The 24,071-nt window shown below is 47.8% G+C and overlaps 2 protein-coding genes across 2 annotated transcripts; both read left to right on the forward strand.

The window, feature by feature from the left end:
* Positions 1-326: 326 nt before the first annotated feature.
* Positions 327-13,706, forward strand: CYP4A106 (cytochrome P450 family 4 subfamily A member 106). The gene is made up of 12 exons (XM_019449405.2): positions 327-604; positions 5,098-5,239; positions 5,996-6,040; positions 6,723-6,850; positions 7,768-7,892; positions 8,262-8,416; positions 8,863-8,969; positions 9,055-9,245; positions 9,341-9,474; positions 10,768-10,832; positions 10,980-11,056; positions 13,415-13,706. Exons 1-12 carry the CDS (start codon positions 410-412, stop codon positions 13,581-13,583), a joined length of 1,533 nt encoding a protein of 510 aa, XP_019304950.2. The 5' UTR covers positions 327-409; the 3' UTR covers positions 13,584-13,706.
* A 2,250-nt stretch (positions 13,707-15,956) lies between these two features.
* On the forward strand, positions 15,957-23,717 carry LOC109266618 (cytochrome P450 4A11-like). The gene is given in 7 exon segments (XM_053899161.1): positions 15,957-16,151; positions 20,725-20,849; positions 21,711-21,921; positions 22,008-22,198; positions 22,295-22,428; positions 23,292-23,356; positions 23,506-23,717. Coding segments are annotated over 7 exon segments (1,002 nt in total). The 3' UTR covers positions 23,587-23,717.
* Positions 23,718-24,071: the final 354 nt, after the last annotated feature.

Raw genomic sequence — 24,071 nt, forward strand, 5'->3', positions numbered from 1 at the left:
CTGAAAAGGGATAATAATCCCAGCAAGCACATGTTCTCAATTTTATAACTGAACAGTGGTCTTCTATCAGTTTGTTTGCAGGGCTCTTGTCTGTTTGCAGCCAGCCATGTTGTGGCACTAAGTATACCTGGCACTTAGCGGGTGCTCCTGAAATATTGGATGAATAATAGGGAAAAGGCCAAGTGGGAGTTTGCTGACTGCTGTCTGCAGAGAAAGCTTTCCTGCCACTGGTTCCCAAGGGAGATCCTCACAGTTAATGAACACTGGAGGCCCAGTCTAACCTCTGCCCCCTCCATTTACCCTCCCTCCAGGTGGGCAGGGCAATCCTACCTGGACTGACAAGGCTGGGGTGCTCAGGGGAGGTCAGCCACAGTCAGGGACAGTCAGAGGATTCAGCTGTCCCTGCACCATGAGTGTCTCTGTGCTGAGCCTCACCAGACCCTTGGTCAGTGTCTCCGGACTCCTGCAAGTGGCGTCTCTGCTAGGCCTGGCTCTGCTGTTGCTCAAGGCAGCACAGCTCTACCTGCGCAGGCAGTGGCTGCTCAAAGCAGTCCAGCACTTCCCATCCCCTCCTTCCCACTGGCTCTTCGGGGACATCCAGGAGGTAGGAAGGGGCTGGACGGGGGGTGGGAGGACAGAGCAGGCCTGGATTCTCAGAGCATACGCTTGGACAGCAGATATATCCCACACAGGCTTCTTGTGTGACAGCACGTGGGTCTAGCTTACCTCTCAGACCTCAGTGCCCCAAGCCAGCCCTGGAGCTCAGCCCCTCCAAGGAAGCCTGTGCTGGTGCCCTCAGGCCAGTCTGACCCTCTTTCCTAGGCAGATCCACAGGCTGTTTTGTAGCTTAGCTCTTTGAGGACAATGGCTGCTCCTTCCTGAGTCTTCCCCTTCAGGCCGAGCAACCCTGCCTCTTCTCTCAGAACAGGCTTCCTGATGCTTCCCTGCCCAGCCACTCAACCCCATCCTCTCAGCCTGGCCCTGAGATGCCTGGGACTCAGACCATAGACAGGAATCTCAAAAGGTGCAGATTACAGGAAAACAGGGTCAACTGCTGGACTGGGGATCACGTCAGGGGTAGGGAACAACCAGGTGGGGTGCCTGAGACTGTGGATGTTCCAGACTGGTGGTTTCAGTGCTACAACCCTGACAAGTCACTGGCACACAAGAGAAGGTTCCCAGGATGGGGCAGGTAAAGAGCACTCACACTGAGTTCCACCATTAACAGAATCTGTTTCCACATTAGCTCTCATTCCTCAAACCAGGCACCATGTAATCCATGGGCTGAGGATGTCACCTCCTTCCAGTACCCCGGTGGCCAGCGCAGAGCTGACCCCAAGGGATGCTTGACTCAGGTTGTGCAGTGACAGAGGAAGGAGCAGCTTGGGGTGACTGGGTGGGAGACAGCACCTACCCAGCCCGTTCTGTCAGCACTGGTCCCCAAGGGAGAGTTACAGGAAGGGGGGCACTTGGAGAGGGGCTCACTGGTGGGTGTGGATTGAACAAGCCTAGGAGATGGGGTGTTGTAGAGAGCGGAGACCAGTCTCTTCTCAGAGAAAGAGGCAGAGTGATTTCAACCTAGTGGCGCCAGAGATGGAAACTTCATGTCAGCCACAGGGAGACAGCCAGACCCCAGTTCCTTCCTGTGCATTGTTGCACTAATGACTTCCAGATTATTTGTCCAGTTGGAGAAATTGGGACCTTTTGTTAGATGCAGTTGTCACCTTCCCAAGCTGGGATTTGACATAAGGAACTAAAAAACTTGCTCCAGTGACTTTCCCATTAACTGACTGTATGTAGACTCTGTAAGCAGACAGGTTCTGCTACATATCAAATATTACTCCCGGTGCCCAATCATCTCTCATCGGCTGCTGACCTACCAGATATTGTAGCCAAATATTTCTTGTTTTTATAATTCTATCTGAAACCTTCCTTTATTCAATTCCTCTGTTATTGGCTAAGTCAGGAGTTAGAATGCCACCTGAGGTGAGTTAAAGCTAACCTTCAGGCAAGGTGACAAGTCACAATTGGGACAGGGAAGCATGTGGTCTCTGAGCCAAGCTCCGTAGATTTTATCCTAGCTCTGCCACATACTCTATGCCTCTGTTTCCTCCTCTGTAAAGTGGGGATGATGATGCTGATGATTACGGTCTCAAGCAAGTCATTCTAACCTGCATAATTGATAAAAATTGGAAATAACGTAATGCCTACGAAGGACAAGCATGCTGTGGGTCCACAAACTCACTGCACTACCTAGGGGTGAAATCCACCAGGAACTATGAAAGGGGAACTGCAGGGTGGGAAGGAGGTGAGTCAACAGCCCCATCTTTCCTCCCCTGTCTCAGCCTGACTTCTAGTAGCAGAGCCACAACACCTGACCATTGTCTGCGCTGCCCCTTTAGTTTCTGTCCTCCTTCTGTCCTTGTGCCTCCCTTGGGGGACATTTTTTGTGGCTGCAGCTTTAGTGGAGCATAGCCTGCATTGAGTGGTCATAGGCTGAAGGCCACTGGACATTGGGTATTTACTGACAGAGTAACTGCCACTGCCATTGCCACTGTGGGCAATGTCTCTTCTACAAGATTGTCACCTGGCCCTGGCCAGACCTGCTCAGGGACAGATCGCAGCCCCACGTGTTTGTCCAGTCAGCTGACAGATCAGTGGCCCTCAGAATGGCCCAGAGAGGGGAATAGCCGGGCATGGCACCATTTGGCTCCTTGGGGTCCCCTAGAGGAGGAGAGCATATGATCAGAATGGAGGCATGTCACTGGGCAGAAACAGGACCCAGGGCCCCTGCTGTGCAGGTTGAGGGCATCGTGGTGGACAAAGTAACATAGCTTTGTGGTAAGAGGTTCCCACTGGATGGTCACGGCACTGGATCTAAGGAGAAGTGTAGCCCAATGGTGGCCATGACCCGGGAGCACAGAGCAGGCCCCTTAAGTAATTGAAGAACACTTCAGACTCTAAGGCCTGATTCTCTTCCCCAACTCCACCCCACACTAGAACATAAGTTCACTGAATGTGGAATCTAGATCAGAACCTGTCTCATCAGAAACAGTTACAAATTCTTTTACATTTCTCAGGATCCACATAAGAGTGAAACCATATGGTATCTGTCTTTCTCTGTATGGCTTATTTCACTTAGCATCACACTCTCCAGTTCCATCCACGTTGCTACAAAAGGCCATATTTCATTTTTTCTCATTGCCACGTAGTATTCCATTGTGTATATAAACCACAATTTCTTTATCCATTCATCAGTTGATGGACATTTAGGCTCTTTCCATAATTTGGCTATTATGTGGATCCTGAGAAACGTAACAGAAACCCATGGGGGAGGGGAAGGAAAAAAAAAAAAGAGGTTAGAGTGGGAGAGAGCCAAAGCATAAGAGACTGTTAAAAACTGAGAACAAACTGAGGGTTGATGGGGGGTGGGAGGGAGGGCAGGGTGGGTGAGGGGTATTGAGGAGGGCACCTTTTGGGATGAGCACTGGGTGTTGTATGGAAACCAATTTGACAGTAAATTTCATATATTAAAAAATAAAAAATAAAAAAATAAAAAAAAAAAGAAAAGAAGGGACCAAGTAGGACTGGATCCTACTGAACGAGAAGGAGAGAGATGGAAATAAAGTTGGGGAGCTGGCAAGAAACAATGGCAAGAGGCTTTGAATGAAATAAAGCCATCTCAAAATTTAATTTTTTAAAAAGGCACTCTGAAAAGGAATGACCTGAAAATCTTAGAATGAAAAATACCTTTATTCCATTTTAAAAGAAAAAGTTAGGAGTAAGAATATATAATGTAACTATTAGGCTACTTGGTGTATACTGGAACCCCATGGATTAGAATTAATGTGCTAAAATATTGAACCAGAAAAAATAATCCTTGAATGTAAGTTGATAAGCAAAAAGAAGGAAAATCTGAGAGTGATGTGGAACATAGACTGATAACTTGAAACACTAGTCATACCATAACTCAAGAAGGAAGAATATATAGAGATCATTTGAGAATGTTAAGGTATATAGTTGATCCCTCAAAAAAAAAAAACAACAAACAAAAATGGGGGATTCATAAGATCCTTATAAAACGCATGTGACTATTTGTAGACTGTTCTTATAAATAAGAGGTAAAAAATATATATACACCTTATTGTCACTTAAGAGGACTTCCTTAAACGTAATGGAGAATTCTGCTAACAGTCCATTTGGCTAGACTATACAGAATTTAATTTAAAAATTACACATTTATTCTCCTTGCCAAAAGCTACTTGCATAAATTTCTGACCTTAGAAATCACGTGCTACCTGTGGGCTTTCTGTAGGAGCCAGTGTCACGTAACAAAACCTGCATTCAACTACATAAACTTGTACTTCATGAACTCTCACTTGAGAGATTTGTTGTTTGCCCCTCCTGCTTATACTACCACTGCATACACACTAATTCTGGGGTGTTCTGATCTTACTCAGTTCACAACAATTAATGGTGCTGTGAATCAGAACCATCTAATGCAATTGCTGGGTATCCCTCCCTCAGATCTACATAATACTGACCATAAAAAAGAGAACCTTTAAATCAACAATCTGTATTCTTTGTGACTCCTCCAACTGATAATTCATCTGGCAAATAGCTTTGCAAATTTTGGCATGACAGCCCCTTTTCTGCCTTACGTTTAACTGGTTAGTCAAGCTGTCCACGGAGTCTCCCAATAGCAAAGCTCATTTCCTAAATGAGGTTGAACAATCACAGATTTGTTTCTAATTCAGGTAAGAGAAAACTAGCTGGAGTCAGGGTGTTACGAAGATGTGAAGGCAAATAAACAATGACAGCATTAACAAATCTCCAGGGCCTTTAATTTCTTCCATATGGTATATTATGATTGCTCCTGATTGGCTGAAATATTTAACCTAGAAAGAAATCTAAAAATAAAATATTTTTAAAGAAAGTGAAAAAAAAAAAAAAAGAAAAAAAAGAAACAGTTACAAATTCTTAAGCACTGTGGATATCTAGAACTATCACCCTGGGGCCAGCCTACCTGCCACCACCACTCTAAGCAGTGCACCTAAAGAGGAAGGTTTTATTGACTTGTCTTTCCCTCGGTTACAGTTCCAAGATGGCCAAGAGCTACAAAAGCTTCAGAAAAGGGCAGAGAAATACCCATGCGCCAGTCCTCGCTGGCTGTGGGGGAGCAAAGTTATCCTCATAGTCTATGACCCGGATTACATGAAGGTGATCCTGGGGCGATCAGGTGAGAACTATCCTACATGTCTTCTGCTATGGCTCTTCTCTCTTGGGTATATTCCTTGGGGACTATGAAATTCTGGAAGAGAGTCATGGCTCAGCCTTCAGTACCCTCCAGCAACCATCCTTCTAGCCCACAAGCCAGCATAAGGCCAAATATACTTAGATGGAATGCTTAAACAGCTGTGAGGGATTACATTTTCCTTTTTCTTTCTTTCTTTCTTTCTTTCTTCTTTCTTTCTTTCTTTCTTTCTTCTTTCTTTCCTCCCTCCCTCCCTCCCTCCTTTCTTCCTTTCTTCCTTTCTTCCTTTCTTTCCTCCCTCCCTCCCTCCTTTCTTTCTTTCTTTCTTTCTTTCCTCCCTTCTTTCTTTCTTTCTTTCTTTCTTTCTTTCTTTCTTTCTTTCTTTCACCACACTGATATGATCCCAGATCTCAAAGTCAATTTGCTGTCCGTGATGGCTGGTATTCAGAATCCCTGTCTGTGGTGGGTCATATAGAATGCCTGATTTCTATATTTCTTTGCTGATCACAGTCTCATTGGGGCTGTGCTATGGACCACTGAATCTGCCCTCCTAAGCCCAAGTTACCATCAGGAAAGGAAGTGAGTCAGGGCTTGGAGGCAACTGGGGAGTTGTTTATCACAAACTGCCAGCTTACAATCCTCAGGAAGGAATGGGGGCCACTGGCCTGGACCACAGCACCTCCTGGGGGCAGCCTGCCTTCCATGTTCCCCTCAGTCCTGTAATTCCCTCTTAACTTTCAGACCCAAAGTCTCATGGCATCTCCAGATTCCTGGCTCCGTGGATAGGTAAGTACATTTAACCAGGACTATAGTCCACCTTCCTGTTTGCCAACAACTATCCATTTGGCCCAGATAAAACAAGACTGTAGTGACCAGCACCAAAGTCACACCCTCAACTCTGAAGTGAGCCTCGTTTCTCTTCTTCTGAAAAAACTCACCTCTGGATGTCTGGGAGGCTCAGTTGGTTGAGGATGTCTCTTCATTTTGGTTCAGGTCATGATACCAGGGTCATGGAATTGAGCCCCACATTGGGCTCCACACCTAGCTTGGAACCTGATTAAGATTCTCTCTTTCTGCCTCTCTCTGCCCCTCTCCCTGGCTCACCATCTCTCCCTCTCCCTTTTCTCCTTCTCTCTCTCAAAAAAATACCCTCACCCCTTCCTAATGGTGGGGAGAGCTCTCCTGCAGCTCAGCTTCTTTCACATCACTTCACAGTCCTCGAGAATGATCTCAGCCTGACTTTTCACTGAAGTCCTTCTATGACCTGCGACCTGCTCGGTTTCAGCCTTGATCTCTCAGCTGTCATGACCACTTGCTGTGACCCAATACTTGCGTGGTCACCTTCCTGACATGCACTGGCCTTCCCAGACTTGCCCAGGATGCCCTTCTTCTCACACCCTGGGTTCCTCCCAAATTCCTAGACGACTCTTGGGAGTACCTCTCCCCACACACCCCCATTGTGGCCCAGGGTATGGTTTGCTCCTGTTGAATGGTCAGATGTGGTTCCAACACCGGCGGATGCTGACCCCAGCCTTCCACTATGGCATCCTGAAGCCCTACGTGAGGCTCATAGATGACTCTGTCCGCGTGATGCTGGTAAGTCCGTCCCGTGCTCACCTGCACACTCACACCCATAGCACAGTTCTCAGAGCCCACTCTCAGGCATGTGTGTCCCACAGACATCCATCAGGCACAACACTTATACCTTACTAGGAGACAGGGCTCCCCAGAGTGGATGAGACAGGAAAGTTCCAGGCACAAGCTTGCCTCCACTCTGTGCTCATTGCCAACTAAAGAGAGAGTCATGGTGGATCCAGGGTCCATTCTCCTCCCCACTTGATGTCTTTGGCTTGGATAGGAAGAGCAGTCAATCCCCCTGGACAACAGGACAAGTGACCCTGGCTGGCCTGGCAGTAGCAGCTTCAGGATGTCACTGACATGGGCTCTGGGCTGGGGCTAAAGGTTTCTGCATGGATTTTAGCCACTCCATGGAGGGAAATGGAGACCAGGTCTCAACCCCCAGGCCTGGGTTGCACCATCATATCACCTCTGGACAGAACCTTATGTCTCACTAACTGTGCTCAGCTGACATTTGATGAACAAAAGGAAATGTGGTCCCTGATATCCCTTCTTTAGGAATCCTGGTACTGATCCCTTAGCCTTTCTCCTGCCTTGATGCTTGCTCCCTAATGTGGGACTTGACTTGTTTCTTTTGTCTAGATCAAAAGGCAGAAAACGTCCACCTTTTGGCCCTCAGAAACATTTTGTGTTCTTCTAAAAGGTGGTTAGTGCCATAACTTGCTCCTAGGTTATGAGAGATCATGATTAATTATATAGCAAAAGTTTCTGTGAAAATACTCATCACATTACAAACACTTATTTGCTATATTTCTTAAAATGCTAAAAACACAGCCACTTTAGAAAGAGAGGACATCCCATCAGAAGAGAGAGCCTAGCCTTGTCAGCATGGGCCTTCTGGAGGAGTAGAGGATTAATGTGTCCCTACACCACAGGACAAATGGGAGGACCTCATCAGACAGAACGCATATGTGGAGATCTTTGAGCATGTCTCCTTGATGACCTTAGACACCATTATGAAGTGCGCCTTCAGCTACCAAGGCAGCCACGAAGCAGACAGGTCAGTGAAATTCTCAGGCACCAGGCCCTATTTCCTACCAACTGGCGTGGACTTATCCTGGGAGGTAGGTAAGGCAGCTTGGGTGTTTCCCATCAACAACAGCAACATTGTGCAGAGAGCTCCAGGCCACAGTCAAATTCAGCCCACACCACACCTTCATCAGGCACAGATCCCTGATCCTTGCCACAGGGAAAAACTTGGCTGTCTATGTCCCTCGCAAAGGGCTGAGGGTCTCAAGAGCATAAGAAAGAAATGGTGAATGCCTCGGGTACCTGTCCCACTGACTGAGGAACCCTCACCCACAGCCCCAATCCACTCCAGGGCAGATGCCTGCCACCATTTAGGCCCTTTTGCATCCTTCCCATTCAGGATCTCCCAGTCCTACATCCAGGCCATTCAAGACCTGAGCAACCTGGCTTTTTCCCGAGTGAGGAATGTTTTCCACCAGGATGACATCATTTATAGGCTGACCCCTGAAGGCCGCTGGAACCACCGGGCCTGCCAGATTGCCCATCAACATACAGGTTGGACTCTGGCCCCTAGGCAGCTCACCTCCTTCTTCAGAGACATCCCAAAGGGATTGGTCCCAAACACTCAGGCAGAGCTCTGTCCCTCCACGGCCCCTCCAGAGGTTGGGACACACCCACACTGGGTACCCCCCTGGTGCATGTTTTAGGATGCCAGTGCTGTGCCTGAGCTGATATTTGTCATCACGTGGGTGAAGGCTGAATGAGACTCCCTGCCAATGGCATTCAAACAGTGTCTCTCCGGGATGTGCTGTTGAGTGGCAACCCAACCCGCAAGCACATGGTGCTACAGCTCTCACCCTGACATGTACACCTATTACCACTTTCCTCCTGATCCAAATGGCACCCAGGCTGGGAGAGCTGGGGGTAGGTGGGCCAAGGGGGTAGCTGTATCTGGGCACCCAGAGCTCTCAGCTCTGCCTGGGAACACTGTTCTGGGACAGACCGAGTGATCAAGCTGAGGAAGGCTCAGCTGCAGGAGGAGGGAGCTCTGGAGAAGGTCAGGAGCAAGAGGCACTTGGACTTCCTGGACGTCATCCTCTTTGCCAGAGTGAGTGTGAGCAGGGGAGGCATGAGGCTTTGCCCACAAGCTTGGAGGGAGGGGCAAACTCTGCCATGTCACCATTTCCTCTCAGATGGAGGACGGCAGCAGATTGACTGACAAGGACCTCCGTGCCGAAGTGGATACGTTCATGTTTGAGGGCCATGACACCACAGCCAGTGGCATCTCCTGGATCCTCTATGCCCTGGCCACACACCCTGAGCATCAGCAGAGGTGCCGGAAGGAGGTCCAGAGTCTCCTGGGGGATGGTACCTCCATCACCTGGTGAGTGCTCACGAGATGGGATTGCCAGCCGACCCAACTGGAGAATTTCCTGCTTGGCAGAGTCTTGCCTGTCCTTCAGGATAGCTTCGTTTCAGGGAGCACCTAGACCAGATGCCTTACACCACCATGTGCATTAAAGAGGCACTGCGACTCTACCCACCAGTTCCAGGCATCAGCAGAGATCTCAGCAAGCCCATCACTTTCCCTGATGGACGCTCCTTACCCAAAGGTATGAAGGTCACCACACTCACACAGCAACACTCTGCAAGAACACATGGGACGTCAGTGGTCCACATGTCATGTGGCAGTTCTCAATCACTCTGGTCATCTTTCATCCAAAAATGGACACTTACTCTTTAGTTTGGATGAGGATAGAAAATGCCTGACACAGAGCCAGAGCACTGCCAAAGTGTCATAAAGGTTACTTCCCCTTCCTATCTATGGAGAATATATTCTATTTCGGTTCATTCTCCCAAATAACCTGTAAGGTGCATCTCAATTCTAAGATCTCAAAAGAACAGAATCCTAAGTTTCCAAACTTATCCAACAAAAACATTCTATTACCATGAGATCCCATTGTTTTGTGATGCTACAGCATTCCCACTGAAGGCACTGACATTCTCTGATTTAAAACTACATACTCCAATTCCTGACTCCAAGTCCAAACTCATGGACCAATTCTGTCTTCACTGTCATATCTATTTGAATATCCTGAAGATTTGACATAACATTTGGGTAACCCCTTTGTGACAAAGGCAAACAACTATATACATATCAGTTAAAATAAAAATGACTCAATACATTGCATCTTCTCTGCAAGGAGGTGTTGACTTCAGCAAGGGGCTTCAAAATTAGCATAACCTTGTAATATCCAGAGATTTGATGGGCAGAGAGAAAATCCCACTGGGCCAGACAGAGCTGTTTTTCCTTCCCTGTGGGGTCGAGTCATTGAAGCAGATCAGGGAATCCACTGTCATTATTTTGACAGTCCAGTCTGTGGGGAGCCCTCAGATTGGTGGCAGAGAGCACCTGATGACCAGATCTGAGAATCCAGCCATGGTTGGAGGCCACCCTTGGCTCACCTCTGATCTGAACTCCAGGCCTGCCACATCCTAGCTGTGTGGATATAGGCAAGTAGCTTAGCCTCTCTGAGGCTCTAGGTGCCTGATATGGACAATGGGAACAAGAGTGCCTTCACTGGAAGGTTGGTGTGAGGATTGAATGAGTTCATGCATATTACCCAAGGGCCTATGGATGCTACTTGATAAATGGGAATTGAGTTGTCACTTGAGTTGCCCCAAAGAGTAAGTAAGCCTCCAGTTCTTTCCTGCTTCTCAGCCTGAGCAGGGTTATCTAGTATTTTCTGCCTGTATGCTTTGCCTTGTCTGCCCCACCTCTCTTGCAACACGATCATTCCACTCAGTGTTGATGAGACATGGCTCTTATTGTGGTTAGCAAACTGTGTGTGCACATGGCCCCGCGTGGCATGGGTATGATCAGTCTCCTCTCCTCTGTCCCACAGGATTCACAGTGTTCCTCTCCATTTATGCCCTTCACCACAACCCAAAGGTGTGGCCAAACCCAGAGGTATGATGGCTTGGGAGGAGGGGATGGGATGAGCTCTCCAGACCAACCCATTCTCCTGTCCTACCTCTGGGTAGTCTGTCTGGTGGTTGCTTAATAGGACGGAGGGGCTTGATCATACCTGTCCTGGCCCTGGTGCTCCCTCTGCAGGTGTTTGACCCTTTGCGGTTTGCACCAGGTTCTGCCCGACACAGCCATGCTTTCTTGCCCTTCTCAGGAGGAGCAAGGTGAGTTATTTGTACTAGGATGGGAGTGGGTGGTGCTTGCTGGGTACATATCCAATACTTGTGACTTCCTATTTTATACGGGTGTCTATAGATATGCCTTTGCTTGTCTCTGTGCTGGGAAAGAGGTATGTGCCTTTATGTACATAAAGGTATGTGCCTTTATGTTCTTTTGCAAATAGATGCAAAAGAAAGCTGGGAAGCATGGCACGACCTGGAGACATTGACCCATTTCTCTTCCCCAATCTCCAGCCACACTTCAGTGCTGGTGGCTGCTCCAAAATTCAGTGCATTCTAGTATTTGATTCACTGTATGAGTATGACTTTGCACAAGAGATTTTCTCACATGTTAATTTTCAAGTATTGTCGATTTCAAAATCTGGATGGAATCTGATAGAAATCTTTCATACACATTCTCAAACCAGCCATTCTTTCCCCGAACTGCACCACTGAATTCTTTGCATGTGTTTCCATTCTCAGCTGCCTTGCATATCTCAAATATTTATGTCATACATGGGGTGGTTACTGTGGCCTCTTAAGGGATTAATGAAGTATTCAACTAATTTGTGTCACTATTATGTTTGCATCTATCCAAAAGAATTTTTGAGTCCGTGGTAATGGTCACATGTACTTGACATTTTTCGTAGTTGTCAAATCAGTACATATGATCTGGGCTCTATACACATTAATATTATACTTAGAGTCCAAGTAAGACATTAAACTGTTTTTGAGAGAAAAGCCACTGTTTTATACATGGCACATAGTATTTGAAAGTTTCCTGGGGTATAAAACATAAAGCAGACTTGAAGTGGCTGTGGAGCTGGATGACTATTCTCCAGAGTGGCTGCTGTGAAATTCTCCAGTGCTGCTGAAATGGTCCTCTAATTAGTAAATTCCTTAAATCTTGTAAGTAGTTACTAGAAACGAGTTCTTTTCTTCAAACACTAAATCCACTTTCACAGAATAGGCTTTAAGCAAACTATTCTTCCAGATACTGGCTGTAGGATTTGAGCCTTAGACACTGGTGCGTGTCATGTGGCTGCCAGTAAGGACAGGAGAGGGCCAGAGAGATCCATTTCTAGCTCAGACCTAATGGCTACCATATTTCATTCCATTCAGGTTTTTTTTTTTTTAGTTCAATAAACTTCATGCAATTCTAAGACTACTTTTTAAGCCTGTCTCTGTGTGCTACGTCTTATGTTAGGAGGTGGAACGCAGAAGAAAGATACTGCCCTTGCCGCCAAGAGTTCACAGCCATAAATGCTCCCACTCAAAGAGACATCATTCATTCATTCATTCATTCATTCTTTCACTCCATCATTTACTAATTGAACACACTGTAGGACATTCCATGCTCCTGGCACTGTCCTATTCTGGAAAGTGATGTGTCCCTGAGTAAAAAATACTAGTGTGACTTCAGGATCCAGGTATGAAGAGGTACAGCCAGCAGAGAGGTTGAGGGTGGGCTGTCATTGCCATTAGCCTTGAGCACGAGGCAGGCAGAGGTGGAGGGAGGGTATTCTCAGGGATCACATCAGCAGGAGCTGAGTGGGGAGGCAGAGCTGGACAGGTGATAGGTGAGTGAGGGAACAAGCCAGAGAGGGCTTTAATGCCAGCTGAGGCATGTGGACATGCCCCTAGCTGTGATGGAGGGCCTGGGAGAGTCTGAGCTGGGTGGGGCTTCAGGGGAGGAAGGGGAGGCAGGAGACAGAGAAGCCTGGGTGAGGAGATTGAGGGATGGCCAATAGGGACATTTCTGCAGTAGACTTGGAATCTACAGAAGCTGGTTGACAGAGGGGTTGAGGGGAGCACAGGAGTCTGGACCCAAACTGGGAAGGAGATGGTGGAGCAGATTGAGCATTGTTACGGCCTTGCCCATTTGGATGTCTCTCTGATTCCATTCTGTTTTCCTTACACAATTCTGCCTTGTCCTTTCTCTGAGGATCTGGGTCCCTTTGTCCCCCCATATGGTTAGGGCCTAAAGTGGCCCAGCTGGCCCCTATAGTACCCTGTACTGGCTTCTCATTTTTGAAATCAGTAATGGCTTATAGAGACGCAAACACCCTGATGATTAACTGTTGTAGTGATCACTTGACTTGGCTGTGTGCCTCTGGAGCTGACCCTCTTATAAGAGGACTTCAGGCCTGCCGACAGCAGAGGTAGAAGGAACTAGCCCTGGAAGATTGTAGGCTTTGTCAAAGGTCAGGGGCAGAGTGTGAAGCAAGGCTTGGGTCGAGATGTGTGTGGGTGTCCTGGAAGGAAAGGGATCGGGGCCGGACCCATGCAGAAGGGCCCTGCATGTGCTATTCCCAGCAAGGGGATTGAGGCCACTTCTCATTTCCTTTTCCCTCCCTGACCCAGGAACTGCATCGGGAAGCAGTTTGCCATGAACGAGATGAAGGTGGCGGTGGCCCTGACCCTGCTCCGCTTTGAGCTGGTGCCAGATCCTTCCAGGATCCCTGTTCCCCGGCCAAGAATTGTGTTGAGGTCCAAGAATGGGATCCACCTGCATCTCAGGAAGCTCCTCTAAAATCTGTGCAGACAAGGATGAGCCCGAGAACCTCCTGCCTGCCATCCTGTCTTCCTGTCTGTGTCTCCTGTCCCCTGTCTTCTGCCTCCCTCACAACCTCCATGATCTCCCCCTCTTTCCCATCGGACTGTCTGCCCTTCTCTGTCTCACCCTTTTCCAAGACTCCTACTAGTTTTCTGTTACCCTCCTCCTACTCGGCTGTAGCCCTGACTGTGCGTGTAACTCTCAATCACGCACCTGTCCTCTAGCCTGTCTGGCCTCTCCTGTCGTTATTCTTCCTGTGCGCTGGTCTGTCCTGTACTGTTTTGTCTTGCTGGTTTCCCAAATGACACAAACTTAGTCCCTTAAGGGACTGGGGCCAGACTGCCTGGCTTTGAACACTGGCTCTCCCTCTTACCAGTATATTGACGCTGGAAAGGCAACTAAGCTCTGGGTGCCTTGGTTTTCTCGCTCAGATTTTGAGATTTATTTGAAAAAAATCTGTTGCGGGTTGGGGCACCTGGGTTGCTCAGCTGGTTAAGCATCCAACTTTGGCTCAGGTATGATCTCATGTTTCATGAATTTGAAGCCCACATCGGGCTCTCTACTGTCAGAGCGGATCACACTTCCAATCCTGTCTCCCACTCTCTCTGCCTTTCTCCCACTTGGCTTTCTCTCTCTCTCTCTCTCTCTCTCTCTCTCTCTGTCTGTCTCTCTCTTTGTCTCTCTCTCTCTCTCTCTCAAAAATAAATAAACATTAAAAAAAACTGTGTTAGAGTAGTTGTGGGTTAAAATATATAACGTTCTTTGCCCAGTGTCTAGAACATGGTAAGCACTCACTAAATGTTAGCTATTTACAAGTATATGCACCCAACTATATAGAGGAAATCGAGGATTTGGGGAGGAAAGACAGAGTGACACCCAGAATTCCATCCCAAGTATCCCACTTCCAACCTCCCTCCACAAGTGTTCCCAGTATGCTAGGTGCAAAGCTGGTGCTGGGCCAAGTAAAGAAAGGAGTAGGGTCCAAATTCAGTGGGCCGGGATCAGAGAGAGATGGGAAGTAAACAGAGAACTGGGGCAAGGTTGAGAGGAATGGGTAAAGTGGCTACCTCTCCCTGGGTTTGGACAGGAGCCCAGATTTAGGGGAGAGAGCTAAGAACTCCAGTGCTGTGGGTTGTGTAATGAATCTCCTGTCACGAGGTTGGGCAAAAGAGAAGGACTTTGGAGTTACAGGTGAGATGGGTGAGGAACAGGGCAGAAGGAAAGGGGGATTCATGGAAAGTGCCTTCTAAAGAAATCCTCATGAAGATATTTTGTTTTTATTTTTCTGAATTTTGGGCCTAGAGTTGACTTTGGGGAAGAGAAGCAGGAACAAGTAAGAGATTAAGTTGTCCCCATCAGATATGCTTTCATAGGCTCTCCATGAGCCTTTAGTGCCCATCCCCTTCTCTAGCACTCCACCTGGTGAACTCCTATTCACCCTTAAAGCTCCCACTCTCCTGTTTTGTTTTCTCCTTCCCTCGTAGGGCCCAGCCTACACATCACTCTTTCAGGACAGGCTTTATTGTGTTTTCCTATAATGTTAGTTCTCTGCTTTTACCCTTTAGACTGTGAGCTCAAGAACATTGGCTGAGTGCATGAGTGACTGCATGAATGTGCATTCCTGGGAGAAACTTGGGAAAGGGACGATTATGCCACATTACAGAAGGAGAAACTAAGGTTCAGGGAGTCTAAGTCACTGGCTTCCTAGATCATGAGTGTGCCCTAGGGTTGGATATCTAAGGCCGGTGCTCTGTCTGCCAGCACAGTCAGCCCCAGGCAAAACTGGTGAGTAGATAGTGACAAGCATGGGGAACATTGCTGAGGCAGATGAGGCAAGTGGTCGGGAGAACCCCTGATTCTAATCTCAGCTGACGCTCTCGATAGTGGTTCTCCTGTGGCCATCTCACATTAGCCCCCTGTAAGACTTGCTCTCTGAAAAGGGATAATAATCCAACCAAGGCACACATTCTCACTTGGTAACTGGACTGTGCTCTTATTGCCATCAGGGCTCATGTCTGTTTGCAAGCAGCTGTGTTGTGGCACTTAGTACACCTGACACTTAGGAGATGCTCATGAAATACTGGATGACTAATTGGGAGAAGGGCAAGTGGGAGTTTGCCAGCCACTGTCGCTGTCTGCTGAGAAAGCTTTCCTCCCACTGTTTCCTAAGGTGGATCCTCACAGTTAATGAACTCTGAAAGCTCTGTCAAAGCTCTTCTCTCTCCCTTTGCCCTCCCTCCAGGTGGGCAGGGCAATCCTCCCTGCAGTGATGGGGCTGGGGTGCTCAGGGGAAGTCAGACATAGTCGGGGACAGACAGGAACAGCCAGCAATCCAGCAGTCCCTGCACCATGAGTGTCTCTTTGCTGAGTCTCACCAGACCCCTGGGCAGTGTCTCTGGGCTCCTGCAAGTGGTCTCTCTGCTAGGCCTGGCTCTGCTGTTGCTCAAGGCAGCACAGCTCTACCTGCACAGGCAGTGGCTGCTCAAAGCGGTCCAGCATTTCCCGTCCCCTCCTTCCCACTGGCTCTTTGGGCACATCCAGGAGGTAGGAAGGGGCTGGACCAGGGATGGGAGGGCAGGCTGGGCCAGCAAGAGCAGCAATACCCACCCAGCACTGACAGCACTAGCTGGTGGTGAAGGGTGCCCAGAGCAAAGGAACGACCCACATGGTGAGAGTCTCAACAAGGTTTTGTGGATTGTTCAATGGTAGGAGTCGATCAGGATTTGCCTTCTGATGTCTGCCTTTCCTTAGAGAAGGAGTCACCTTCATCTAGTGGCTTGAACATAAAGAAGAGAACTGGAAACAGCTCCTATGCCATATTGGTGCCCCAACACTGCTCTGTCCCTTCTCCTTCCTAACCTCCTCCTGTACCCTAAGTCATTCATTGTCTCCCCCTGCCTGTGCATTCCCCTTCAACGGCGCTGCTCATACTTTCCCTTCCCCCTGGATAAATCTTTTCCCTCATATGGCCATCTGCCAAAGTCCAGCCCCAAGCCTCCTCCAAGATGTTTTTCTGGGCATCTCAGGAGTGGAGAGGACAACTCTTTTTCCCCTGGACTGTCCTTCTAATAAAGCAGGGCTGACCTGACTCCGCTATTTTTGTCTGCAGTGTCAAAGTTGTGAGCTCCTTGTAGGAGAGACCACCTCTAATTCATCTTTGTAACCCAATAGGGTGTTGGTCAATGACTTGATGAATGAGCAAATGCATGAGGAAGGGCTTTCTAATGTCCAATTCTGAGTGCTCAAAGCTTCCCCAGACACTTGGGTTTCCCTTTATCACATTAATAATCTACTGTCGTGGCCACTTACTCTGTCTGTCTCCTCAAGTACAGCAGAAGCTTCAAACAGGTAAGATCTATGGCTATATCCTAATTCAGTGTTTAAACCAATGCCGTGCACATAGTAAATGCTCCGGTAACATGTGCTGAGTGAAGGAACCTGCCCTACAGTAGCACAGGTCACCTCAGCACTAGGAAATCCTGATTGTCAGGTGGGAGCAGGCAGAAATTAGATGCCAATGTAGCAGAGAGTTGCTTGAGTTACATAGATGTGGTAGAAATAAGGGGAGTTGCCTACGGGAACAAGTCCAGGAACAATTGCTTATGTGAATTCCAGAAGTGGAGAGCAAAGCAGAGTGTTGAGAGCTGAGGAGTGGCAGTTGCTCTGTGGCAAAGTAGAAGGGCCCTCCAGGTAGAGGAAAGGGTGTGTACAAAGGACAGGAAATGTAAGCAGGTGTTGCAGGGCAGGTGTGAGGAGCAACAGTAACAGCATCTTCAGGGAAGGAGCAACAGGGCTGCTGGAATGGTCACAGGCAGGAGGCAAAGTAGAGAAAGCGAAGTCAGAAAGCAAAGACTTTTGTAATCCCCACTGAGGAGATGAAGGATACTACTGCAGACGGTAGAAGCTCACAAAAATTTCTTTTTATTACAAGGTGAAAATGAGATAAAACCCTCAAATATCAAAACCATAGATCAGTATTTTTATCTCTATATATCCAGACTTAACAACTGTGTGCATATTCAATATGTAAAACTACATCATGCACACAGTTTTGTATTTATTTAGTTTTCACTTAGCTATATACCTCCCAAACACTATGCAATATTAACAAACATTTACATGTATTTACATGTATGCTTTCAATTACTGTTGAAAGTAATATGGCAAAATAAAGTTAATACATAAATTTAATTTTAAAATATAAACCATTTCATGCTCCAAATAATATAATGAGTTGGCCAACTGCTTACCAAGTAATAAAAGTTGTCTTAAATTTTTTATGCCAATGTTATACCAATGACTTCCAAAAGTTTTGTACACCATGGAGTCAATCCCTGACATGTTTCTGTAGGCAGCTCGTTGTCAGGGCTCCTAACTCTACTCGACAATACGACAGAACCTGGCCTTAGGGCAATCCTTGGACAGCCACCAGAGTCTGGATCAGAGGCCAGGTCATAAGACACAGTTCTGAACACTTTGTTCTGCTGATAGTTCCAGAACTCTTTCCCTGTGCCCATCCTGACCTTAACGCCAACACTAACCCTGGAGCCAGAGGAAAGGGTTTACTGATTTACTTTTCCTGTGGTGATAGTTCCAAAAAGAAGAGGATCTGCAATGCCTACGGAAATGGGTAGATAAATTCCCATGTGCTTGTCCTCACTGGCTGTGGGGAACAGAGGTGGAGCTTGTGGTCTATGACCCTGACTACATGAAAGTTATCCTGGGACGATCTGGTGAGGGGACACCTTCATAACTGTTGAAGCAGCTCTTGCCCCTTGGGTACATGCCCACGGGTCTGTGAAATTGTAGAAGAGACTGGAGGCTCAGAAATCAATACCTGACCCTTTCTCTAGCATCCTCCCTGCTCACAACCAGCATGAGGCTGAATATTTATTGAAACCGAACTCTGTTTCCTTTCCTTTCCTTTCCTTCCCTTCCCTTCCCTTCCCTCTCCTCTCCTCTCCTCTTCTTAATCCTCCTTTCTTCCACTCCTTCCTTTCTTCCTTCTTTCCTTCCTTCATTCTATCCTTCCTTCCTTCCTTCCTTCCTTCCTTCCTTCCTCCATTCCTCCCTGCTCACCTTCTGGCCTTCTTTCTTTCCTTTTTTAATCAAACTGAGATAATTCTAGAGTGAAAGACAATTTTCTACACAAGATGATCTGACTTTGGCACCTCTAACTGTTCCATATGGTGAGTAATGGGATGGCTGAGCCACTATAACTTACAGAAAAAACAGATTCTGTTTTTTCTTTGGCAATGAAACGGAACTTTTGTTTCTGCCCAATCCACCTACCTGGACTGGTAGGGCAGTACTGTGGACACTGAGTCTACCCTCCTGAGCCCACAGTGATTATCTGGAAAGAAAGGGAGTCAGGGCTGGGAGGCAAGTGGGAGGTGGCTTGACCAGCTGACAATCCTCAGGAAGGGATAGGGACCCATGGCCTGGACCACTGCACCTCCTGGGGGCAGCCTGCTTTCCTTATTCCCCTCAGTTTCCTGCAATGCCCTCTTACCTTTCAGACCCAAAGTCTCATGGCTTCTACAGACTCCTGGCTCCCTGGATAGTTAAGTACATTGAACCAGGACTAAAGTCCACCTTCTGGTTAGGTTTGCCAACAACTATCCATTCAGCCCAGATTAAACAAGAGGTGACTGGCACCATAGTCACACCCCTCAAGTCTGAATGGAGCCCCATTTCTCTCCTGATAAAACCCTCACCCCTTCCTAATGGTGGGGAGAGCCCTCCTGAAGCTCAGCTTCTTCCACATCACTTTGCAGTCCTCGCCAATGATGTCTGCCTGACTTTTCACCAAAGTCCTTCTATGACAAACACCCTACAACAGACTATAAGAGATCTCAGCTGTCATGACCATTTGTTGTGAAGTCACCCTCCTCATATGCATTGGCCTTCCTGACTTGCCCAGGATGCCCTTCTCATACACTGGTTACTCCCAAATTCTTGGGACATGTCTGGGAATACCCCTCCCCACAAACCCCCATTATGACCCAGGGTATGGTTTGCTCCTGTTGAATGGATGGTCATGGTTGAAGCACCGGAGAATACTGACCCCAGCCTTCCACTATGACATCCTGAAGCCCTACGTGGGTCTCATGGCTGACTCTGTCCGTGTGATGCTTAGAAGTCCATCCCACCCTCACCTGCACACTCATACCCACAGCACAGTTCACAGAATAGACTATCAGGCAGGTGTGTCCCTCAGATATTCATCAGGCATGCCCCCCAAAATCATGCACTTGTACCTTACCATGAGACAGGGCTCCCAAGAGTCGATGCGACAGGAAAGTACCCAGGCACCAGCTTTTCGCCACTCTGTGCTCATTGCCCACAGAAGAGAGAGTCATGGTGGATAGAGGGTCCTTCTCCTCCCCACTTCATGTTTTTGGCTTGGATAGGAAAAGTAGCTTATCCCCCTGAAAGCTGCTAGGACAAGCTGCCACTGGCTGACCTGGGCAGTAGCAGCTTCAGTGGCAGGGTAAGATCCCAAGGATGTCACTGAAATAGGCTCTTGGCTTGGGCTAAAGGCTTCTACATAGATTTTAACCATTCCATGGAGGGAAATGGAGACCAGGTCTCTACCCCCAGGGCTTGGTCCTGGAATAATATCATCTCTGAACAGGACCCTTATTTCTCACTGTGCTCGGCTGACTTTTGTTGAACAAAAGGAATTGAGATCCTTGATATCCCTTCCTTAGGAACCCTGGTACTGGCCCTTTAGCCTTTCTCCTACTTTGACACTTGCCCCTTAATGTGGAACTTCACCTTTTTCTCATGTTAGATCAACTACAGGACAGAAAGATTCCCCCTTTGTGCCCTGGGGAACAATGTTTCCTGGTCTGCTAAAAGATGGTTAGTGCCATAACTTACTCCTACATCAGACTATAAGAGATCATGATTAATTATGTAACAAATATGTCTGAGAAATATTAATCACTTTAGAAATACTTACTTGCCATATGGCTCCAAATAGCCCCAAACACATCCACTTTAGAAAGTGAGGACATCTCAACAGAATATTTGCAGAGACAGAAAGAGAGTCTAGCTTTGTCAACATGGGCCTTCTGGAGGAGTAGAGGATTAATATGTCCCACCACCACAGGACAAATGGGAGGACTTCATCAGACAGAACTCATATGTGGAGATCTTTGAGCATGTCTCCTTGATGACCTTGGACACCATTATGAAGTGCGCCTTCAGCTACCAAGGCAGCCACCAAGCAGACAGGTCAGTGTAATCTTCAGCTACCAGGTCCTATTTCCTACCAACTGGCATGGACTTATCCTGAGAGGTAGGTAGGGCAGCTTAGGTGTTTTCTAGCACAAACAGCCACATTATGCAGAGAGCACCAGGCCATAATCAAATTCGGCCCACACCAAAGTTAATTAGGCACAGATCTCTGATCCCTGCCATAGGGAAAAACCTGGCTACCATCACACAAATGGGCTGATGGTCTTGAGTGCATAAGACAGAAAAGGAAAATGCCTCGGGTTGCCTGTCCCACTGATTGAGGAACCCTCCACCCACAGCCCCAATCCACTCCAGGGCCGATGTCTCCCTCACACAGGCCCTTCTGCATCCTCCCCATTCAGGATCTCCCAGTCCTACATCCAGGCCATTCAAGACCTGAGAAATCTGTTTTTTTTCCCCTGTGGAATGCTCTCTACCAGAATGACATCATCTACAGGCTGACCCCTGAAGGCCGCTGGAACCACCAGGCCTGCCAGCTTGCCCATCAACACTCAGGTTGGACTCTGACCCCTGGGCAGCTCCACTCCTTCACTGGACACATCCCAAAGGAACTGGCCCCAAATACTCAGGCAGACCCCTGTCTCCTCTCTGCTACTCCAGGGGCTGGGACACACCCACACTGGGTACCCCCCTGGTGCAGGTGTTAGGATGCCAGTGCTGTGCAGGAGCTGACACGTGTCAGCACATGGGTGAAGGTTGAGTGAGACCCCCTGCCAGCAGCATTCAAGCAGAGTCTCTACAGGCTGTGCTGTTGAGAGGCGACCCAACCCACAAGCACATGGTGCCACAGCTCGCACCCTGACATGCACACCCATTACCACTTTCCTCCTGATCCAGCTGGAACACAGGCTGGGATACAGGCAGCAAGTGGGCCAAAGGAGGTGACTGTGTCTGGGAACTTAGAGCTCTCAGCTCTGCCTGGGAACACTGTTCTGGGACAGACCAAGTGATCAAGCTGAAGAAGGCTCAGCTGCAGGAGGAGGAAGAGCTGGAGAAGGTCAGGAACAAGAGGCACTTGGACTTCCTGGACATCCTCTTCTTTGCCAGAGTGAGTGTGAGCAGGGGAGGCATGAGGCTTTGCACACAAGCTTAGAGGAGGGAGGCAAACCCTGCTGTGTCTCCATGTCTTCCCAGATGGAAGACGGGAGCAGCATGCCTGACAAGGACCTCTGTGCTGAAGTGGACACGTTCATGTTTGAGGGCCATGACACCACAGCCAGTGGCATCTCCTGGATCCTCTATGCCCTGGCCACACACCCTGAGCATCAACAGCAGTGCCATGAAGAGGTCCAGAGCCTTCTGGGAGATGGTGCCTCCATCACCTGGTGAGTGCTCATGAGATGGGAGACCCCTGATCACTCATTTAGAGAATTCCCTGCTTTCCAGCATCTTGCCTGTCCTTCAGGATAGCTTTGTTTCAGGGACCACCTAGACCAGATGCCCTACACCACCATGTGCATCAAGGAGGCACTGCGACTCTATCCGCCAGTTCCAGGCATTGGAAGAGAGCTCAGCAAGCCCATCAGCTTCCCTGATGGACGGTCCTTGCCCAAAGGTATGAGCATCACCACACTCACTAAATAAGAACACACGGGAAGTCAGAAATCTATACACCCCAAGGCAGTTCCTGAAAGTCTTTGAGACTAGTTTCCACCTCAAAATCAATGCTTCCTTTGCAGTTTGGGTGAGGTATATGATGTGCTTTGCACAGAGTTTAAATCCAGCAGAAGCTCAATAAACAAATGGCAGCCTCTGAATGTGGCTTTGGGTTTTGCCCTAATATTCTAATTCCCTGAGATGTGAATGCTTGAAAGACAATCAGGTGGAGTAGGGGGAGATGTTATCTTTCCTTTTGGGGTCTAGGTTACTGAGAGACATTAAAAAATTCACTGTCATGGCTCAGATGGTCCAGGATCTGGAGAGCCCTCAGGTTGGTGGCAGAAAGAAGATGAAGATCATACCTGAGATCCCAGCCATGGTTGGAGGCCAACATTTGGCTCACCACTGATCTGAATCCCAGCCCTGCCACATTCTAACTGTGTGGTCATAAGCAAGTAGCTTAGCTTCTTGAGGCTCAGGTGTCTCATGTGAACAATGGAGATATGAGTGCCTTCATTGGACGGTTGTTGTGAGGATGGATAAGTTCATGCATATTCCCCAAAGGCTCATAGATTGTACTTGACAAATGTGAGTTGTCTGTCACTTTAGTTCCTCCAGAACATAAGCCTCCAGTTCTTTCTTGTTTCTCAACCTGTTCTGGTTATCTAGTAATATGTTTACATATGCTTTGCCATGTAAGCCCCACCTCCCTTGCCACACAATCAATCCACTTGGAGTGATGAGAAGTGGCTCTCATTGTGCATGCACACGGCTCCTCATGGCATGAGTATGATCAGTCTTTTGTCTTCTGTCCCACAGGATTCTTACTCATGCTCTCTTTTTATTGCCTTCACCACAACCCCAAGGTGTGGCCAAACCCAGAGGTATGATGGCCTGGGGAGGAGGGGATGGGATGATCTCTCCAGACAAATCCATCTTCCCCATCCCACCTCTGGGTAGTCTGTGTGGTGGTTGGTTGATAGGAAGGAGAGACTTGACCACACCTGTCCTGTCCCTGGTGTTCCCTCTGCAGGTGTTTGACCCTTCACAGTATGCACCAGGTTCTGCTTGACACAGTCATGCTTTCCTGCCCTTCTCAGGAGGATCAAGTTGAGGTGCTTGAACATGGATGGGGGTGTTCTAGGCATATATTTGATGTTTATGACCTCTTCTGTTCATCTGTGATGTCTGCAGTTACTGGTCTTTTATGATTGTGTGTTGGGAAAAGGTGTGTGTCTCTGTGTTCAAAGGAAAGGTGGTAATCACAACCTGCCATGATGTCTTTGACCCACGCTCTTACCCAATAGCCAACTATAATTCAGTATCATGGTGTTCCAAAGTTTAGTGTATTCCAGTGCTTTCCTCACTTTAGGAGGATGATTTCTCATAATCAGAATATTTCAGATGTTTGATTTTCTCAATTATTACTAATTTCTAAAGATGATTTTCTCTCATCCTATATTGTGAGTCCAGCCCACTGCTTTTTGTACCTAATTCACTGATCTGTCACTCACTGTATCAATGCTATTTGCCTGGGTTTGGATTTCCCATGGATTCCTTTTACAAATGGTCAAGTCATATACATGATTGGTTTGAGTA

The sequence above is a fragment of the Panthera pardus genome, unplaced genomic scaffold (assembly GCF_024362965.1).
Source record: "Panthera pardus isolate Hobbes unplaced genomic scaffold, ASM2436296v1 HiC_scaffold_11, whole genome shotgun sequence".
NCBI classification, from domain to species: Eukaryota; Metazoa; Chordata; class Mammalia; order Carnivora; family Felidae; genus Panthera; species Panthera pardus.